At 42.1% G+C, this 7,164-nt stretch overlaps 1 protein-coding gene across 1 annotated transcript; it reads left to right on the top strand.

The window, feature by feature from the left end:
• Nucleotides 1–5,228: 5,228 nt before the first annotated feature.
• Nucleotides 5,229–6,908, top strand: LOC306758920 (tripartite motif-containing protein 16-like; the record flags this gene model as incomplete). Its single annotated transcript, XM_079244355.1, has 1 exon — nucleotides 5,229–6,908. One exon carries the CDS (start codon nucleotides 5,229–5,231, stop codon nucleotides 6,906–6,908), a length of 1,680 nt encoding a protein of 559 aa, XP_079100481.1.
• Nucleotides 6,909–7,164: the final 256 nt, after the last annotated feature.

Below are 7,164 nucleotides of genomic sequence, written 5' to 3'. Positions count from 1 at the left end.
CATTAAATCGACTTTTCTTCATCAGAAAAACACAGGCACTTTTCACAACCCTTTGAACATCAGCTGTACTAAATACAAATAATTATTAATCAAATTAACATGAAAATAACTGTAATTTGAGTGTAGGGACCCACTGATGACTCTGTCTGCCACAGTAACTCTGGAGCCGCTGGAGCTGATTGTCCAAAGAAGAATGCTGCACAAGCTGATGAAGATGATGGAGGATTCTTCACACCCTCTCCACAACACAGTGATGAAACAACAAAGTGTGTTCAGTGAGAGGCTACTTCAGGTCTGATGTAAGACTGAAAGATACAGAAGATCATTCCTCCCGGCAGCCATCAGCCTCCGGAACAAAACCTCCTCAAATTAATTATTATATACTACAATAATGAATTCACCTTTGGGGATTAATAAAGTATTTTTCATTTCATTTCATCAGATTGAAAGAGATGAAAGTAACCATTAGATATCTGCTGAGAAGTTTCTAATGCTACATAAAGAACTTCATCTCCTCAAATGACCACTTTCATTTAATATTTCATTTATTTCAGAAATGTCTCTCCTACGAACAACTAAAACAGAACATGGCTTACCAGTTACTTTCTGTCTGTCAATACTTCACAGCAAATAAAAATCCTTTTTTTCAACTTTTTAAGTAAAATTATCAAGAAAAGTTTCACTTTGACACGTTAAAATTGGACTAAAGACATTTAAACACAGCTGCTATTTATTCTCTGCATAAAATCATGTATTTTAATCTGCATTATCACCTGTAATCTGGATTTTTCATCAGTAATTTTGCTGATCATAAAGATCATATTAAATGTTGTATGAGGCTTTGCTCATATGCAGTGTTTTCTAAACTATATGTTGCATTAAGTATGATATTTCAAACGGGCATATACTGAGAAAGACTCAAGACACGATGCTTCACCTGCAGCAGCTCTGGCGTGAATGAAGCATGCGTGTAGAGCCCCCCCTTCCGATCCCTGCAGGCATGACCAGTCAAATGGGAATTACAAGTTAGACCAAATCAACCGATCACAGATCATTTCAACCTCCCATTGAATCAACATTTGACTGATAAAACAATAAATTTACCCAGTACAAATACAACTGCATGGGGTAAAACTAGTTGCTACTTTAAGTTCAAATAGGTTGTCCAGGGTTTCCAAAATATCTCACATTTACTTGCATATCTCAGAGAGAAGGTCAAACGTTCCATTGATGGAACATTATATCAAAAACTGAGATAGATGGGGGGTTCTTTACCGAGCCATTTTCTGGTTATTGCCTTTTTGCAACTGATTTTATGAATTTGTAACAGGTATCTGTCCTGTTTCTTTAACTCTGCTGGCAGATTCCCCAGATATAAAAGAATGAAAGAAGGTCCTATATGAAGGCCTAAAATTGATCTGATTTCATTAATCACGTCCCCTACAACACTGAAAGTGTAGGACATTCCCAGAAAATGTGGAAGTGACCTGCTGACGTATTGCCACACATCCTCCAGCAGTGACCGAGCTCAGGCCTGTTGGTTTGGGACCCTCTGATCTTTGGGGTCGGAAAGAATCTCAGGATATTTTTCCATGCAAACTCTCTCCACCAGCCAGAGCTTGAAGTGGATGACTGTGTTGTGCAGATGTGAAGCCAGTCCTCCTCATCAATCTTTGCATTAGTCTCCTTTTCCCACCTGGCTTGGACATATGTGGTGGAGCGACCCCTCTCCTGCTGCAAGGATGCATACAGCTTGGAAATCCGTTTACTATTGACTTTACCTTTATATCCCTCCATAAATATTTTAATAACGTACACACCTTTCTCTGTTGTCCACTTAATGTTTTTGTTATAATAATGTCTCAGCTGGAGGAATCTGAAAAAGTTGTTTCTTGAGATTAAAGTGGTTTTTAAGTTGTTGGAAGGTCATTAGTCCTTTATTATCTGTGATTATTGAGTGTTTGAGGGTGAGCCTCGAAATAACAGGATTGCTGGTTGAGGCAGCAGATTATGGACTATGATCCCGGTTAGAGAATCAAGGCACTTGAAAGGAGAGATCAGGTTATCTTCTTTAATGAAGATTGGCATTGGCCTTTCCGGCGTTGAAGATCTTTACATAAGTGTGTCTGTGTGTGTGTGTGTGTGTGTGGCCTGAAAATAGAATAATAAAGACGTATCACAACATACTCAAGATTACTCAGTTAAATATGTACAAATGAACAACTGAATGAATGAAGCTTATATAAAAACTGCTTCTAAAACAGAATATGAGAGCACCAGTGTAATATTAGCAGAGAAACAATACAAGCCTAACAGAAATATGACCAGAAACAAGCATAACTAACAGCAAAACCACATTACTTGAATTAAATATAATTAGTCAAGCATGGTCACAATTACAACAAACTGAGTTGCAATATTGGCGTTTCAAGCTTAATTTGCATAATTAAACAATCTCTATGAGCATCCAAATTGGCTGCATTAGTAGCAAATAAGGGCAAAGCTAACTACTACTGTCACAGGCCATTTAGTTAACTCAAACTCACATAAATCTTTCCATAAAACATCACAAACTCAGGTAGCGATAAGATTATCAAGAACTAAGAACTGGAATGCACTAACATTTCCTCAAGAACGCACACAAAACCACAAAAGCACACAGAAAGTCCTGGTAGCGTCCCAGAGTCTGCTTGTGAGCTGGCCTGCTGCTTGTCAGTGTGGCTGGACATGCCCCAACAAGTTGCAACAACATTAATTCTCCACTAGCAGAGGGTGCTGTTGGACTTTGACCTGTAGGGCTTTCTTACACTGAGAATGAAATGATTCCTAGACGTTCCCAGTTTTTAAATCTAATTCTGTCTAATTTAGCAGGTATGAATTGTGTCATGTGCTGTCCAGCGTAATATTTGTGTGTTTTGTTCAAATTCTCTATTCTTCAGTATATTTTTCCAGATGTTCAGTGGAACTTTTACCCAAGGAGGGAGATTAGTCATACAATTATTGGAAAGGTTTATGTCTCTTATTAACGAGGGGAGAGGGAAATTTATCAGTTCTTCTTCTATAGACCATGACCTCTGGCACATACTTCACGCCAACCTCCAGAGCCTTCAAGAAGATGGACCTTTAGCCGGTCTTTAGGATCCCAAAAGACTTCTACACAACACATCTGGCCTTTGACAAGCAGCAGTTGTAGCAAGCTTGCAGGTGGTTGGGTTCGGGTTAAGGGTGCCTGCAAGGCGTCACGAGGCAGATGGGCAGTGACAAGCAGGGGTAGCCACCATCTCCAAGGATGCAGTAACATGGTGGGGGGTAGGACTGCTGGTAGTAGATGGGGCTGTTCTGCAGGACAAGGGCATCATGAACTGACCCACAGTATCCCACGAAGACGTCCAGAAACCTCCCAGTGTCGTCGCTGATGGCCTGCAGCTGGATTGAGTGGAACAGCTTCCTGTTAAAATAAAAGGCAGCATCCTCTGCAGGGGGATTCACCTGGACATGGCAACCATCAATCGCCCCCACCACTCGGCTGAAGGCAGCAGACCCAGCTAGATGGATGAAGAGGGCAACCCAGGTGAGGGAGTTTCTCTGCAGTCAGATGGCGGCCCACTTGGTAGAGGAGGCCGGCGATCTTTCCACTCACCCTGTGCACGGCTCGGTGAATGGTTGCCTGAGGCATTCCAAAAGCCCTGGCAACCACACGGGAAGAGCTGGCGCTGGTCGGCCAGAACAGAAAGACCAGGGTGTCAATTTCTGGCCCCCAATCACGGTCGGATGTTTTTTTTTTCCACCAAAACGTATCTAACAGTGCAGAAGATGCAGACGCAGAGAAAACACACCAACACACATTTTCCTCATGATCTTTACGTTTCAGTGGAGTTATTCCTCCTCCTGCTGGTTGAACACTGAATTACAACTTTTAATACTTTTCTCATCAAATCCATCTTGACTGCAGCAACAGTTAATAATGAGATGAAAACAATCATTTCTGCACATCTTCCAGCAGAAGCTGCAGATCTCTGACTCTTATGCAGCTTTTAGTGGAAACTGTATAAGAATCAATGAGACGGAGAACCTTTTAAAACCTGATAAACATCAATAATGTGGATTTAAAGTGTGTATTTGTAGTTTTTATCAGAGTATCGTCTGCAGCTGGTTAGTTTGACCTCACATTCTCATCTCCTGCCTTTTATTTTATGACGTTATAGATGCTGTTTGTACATGTCGTCTGCACAGAGTACAAACTCCTCCCATGAATTTAGTTTATTCAGCAACACAACAGCTGTAGCAGCTGCTTTACAAAGTAGATTTAAGAACTGTTTACAATCACATGATGAATCCACAAAGTGTGTTTCAGGATCATTTAATGACCTCTTCAACAATCCTGCATTAATAAAGAATGGAAGTAAATCGTGTACTGCCCCTTTAAGAGTCATGTGTTTCCCTGTTGCCTCCATGATGGATTTGCAAATATACAGATGTGTTAAACCAACGTTCTGATCTTAGTTTTCCAATATTTTCTGACTCCATAAGTCACGTTGTAGAACTTTGCTCTTGTTTATAATCTACCATGCTGTCCACAAAGGAGTGATTAACCCTTCTGAGGTCCTCTGATGGAGGACTGAATGATGGACTCATGAAGTTTTAGATCACACAGCATATTAAATAATATTCCATTTAATGATGAACATGTTTTATTCCAAAGCAGCTGGTTTTCCTTCAACCTGAACATCTTGTTTTTATGTCTGAACCTGAATAAACTGGAAGAACATCTGTGTCACATCCTGAACCTGATTCATTATCAGCAGCAACAGCAAAGTGTCTCCATTTCTTCCTCATAAAACACTGATAAAGTCTATTTCTAATGAATTTACACTTGAAGTTTACATGTTTATGTCAGTATCGTCTCTGTGGAGAGTCTCTGAAGCAGAGCTGTAAACATACGAGAGGCTGAAACAGAAGCAGATCTGTTCAAAGTCTGCACTGATCCTGCAGATGAAGCATTTCATGTTACATGTTAGTTCCTGTAGCCGCTCCCAGCAGATATTTCCTTGTTCCCGCCCCTCCACAGATCTCTCTGCATCAGGATGGGTGTGAGCAACATGGTGGAACATGCAGCTGCTGCAAAGACTCATTTCCTGCTTCATGTGAGATCTGTTGCCCTGCAGAGCGCACAGATCCTTTCTGTTCAGAGAAAGTGAAACTGTTTGACACTTACTGCCGAGAGGAAAATGGCGCAGCAGGGAAATCAGCTGGACCGAGTGAAATTCTGCTGTTCCATCTGTCTGGATCTCCTGAAGGATCCGGTGACTATTCCCTGTGGACACAGCTACTGCATGGACTGTATTAAAAGCTTCTGGGATGGAGAGGATCAGAAGGGAATCTACAGCTGCCCTCAATGCAGGAAGACCTTCATACCGAGACCTGTCCTGGAGAAAAGCACCATGTTTGCTGATTTACTGGAAGAGCTGAAGAAGACTGGACTCCAAGCTGCTCCTGCTGATCACTGCTATGCTGGACCTGAAGATGTGGCCTGTGATTTCTGCTCTGGAAGAAAACTGAAAGCCATCAAGTCCTGTTTAATCTGTCTGGCCTCTTACTGTGAGAAACACCTTCAGCCTCATTATGAATCACCTGCATTCAAGAAACACCAGCTGGTGGAGCCCTCCAAGAACCTCCAGCAGAACATCTGCTCTCGTCATGATGAGGTGATGAAGATGTTCTGCCGTACTGATCAGAAGTGTATCTGTTATCTCTGCTCTGTGGATGAACATAAAGGCCACGACACGGTCTCAGCTGCAGCAGAAAGGACTGAGAGGCAGAGAGAGCTGGAGGTGAGTCGACAAGAAATCCAGCAGAGAATCCAGGACAGAGAGAAAGATGTGAAGCTGCTTCAACAGGAGGTGGAGGCCATCAATCACTCTGCTGATACAACAGTGGAGGACAGTGAGAAGATCTTCACTCAGCTGATCCATCTCATCCAGAAAAGAAGCTCTGATGTGAAGCAGCAGATCAGATCCCAGCAGGAAACTGAAGTGAGGCGAGTCAAAGAGCTTCAGGAGAAGCTGGAGCAGGAGATCACTGAGCTGAAGAGGAGAGACGCTGAGCTGAAGCAGCTCTCACACACAGAGGATCACACCCAGTTTCTACACAACTACCCCTCACTGTCAGCACTCAGTGAGTCTACACACTCATCCAGCATCAATATCCGTCCTCTCACACACTTTGAGGATGTGACAGCAGCTGTGTCAGAGCTCAGAGATAAACTACAGGACATCCTGACAGACAGATGGACAAACATCTCACTGGCAGTCACTGATCCAGATGTTTTACTGTCACAACCAGGACCAGGACCAGAACCAAAGAGCAGAGATGGATTCTTAAGATGTTCATGTGAAATCACACTGGATCCAAACACAGCAAACACACTGCTGTTACTGTCAGAGGAGAACAGAAAGGTGACATTTATAGATCAACATCAGTCTTATTCTAGTCATCCAGACAGATTCACTGACTGGCGTCAGGTTCTGAGTAGAGAGAGTCTGACTGGACGTTGTTACTGGGAGGTGGAAATGAGAGGAGACGTTTCTGTAGCAGTCGCATACAAGAATATCAGCAGAGCAGGATTTGGGAATGAATGTGGTTTTGGATATAATGATAAATCTTGGTCATTATATTGTTACCAAAACAGTTTTGAGTTTTACTACAACAAGATCAGTACCTCCATCTCAGGTCCTCGGTCCTCCAGAGTAGGAGTGTACCTGGATCACAGAGCAGGTATTCTGTCCTTCTACAGAGTCTCTGAAACCAGGACTCTCCTCCACAGAGTCCAGACCACATTCACTCAGCCGCTCTATGCTGGACTCTTGATCTGGCCTGGATCCAGTGCTGAGTTGTGTAAAGTGAAGTAAAGTTATTTTCTCTGCTTGTTGCTGAGAGTTCATTGTTGTGACGTCTCTGCTCTGCTGTTCTCTTGTTTATTTGACTTTTTTTATTTGCTGGTTTTTCTTGTGTTTCTTTCTTTTTGGAGGAAATCACTGCTAATGATGATTTTTATTTCCATCAATATTTCTCCACATGAAAATCTGAACTTCTCTGTTCTCTAAATATGTGTTGAATATTTGTATTGATGTATTTGTATGTTGTTGTTTCTCTTCCACTTCATGG

The sequence above is a fragment of the Telmatherina bonti genome (genome assembly GCF_933228915.1).
Source record: "Telmatherina bonti genome assembly, chromosome: 7".
Taxonomy (NCBI): Eukaryota; Metazoa; Chordata; class Actinopteri; order Atheriniformes; family Telmatherinidae; genus Telmatherina; species Telmatherina bonti.
Note: the sequence above shows the minus strand (reverse complement) of the source record. Positions and strands in the feature narration are given on the sequence as shown.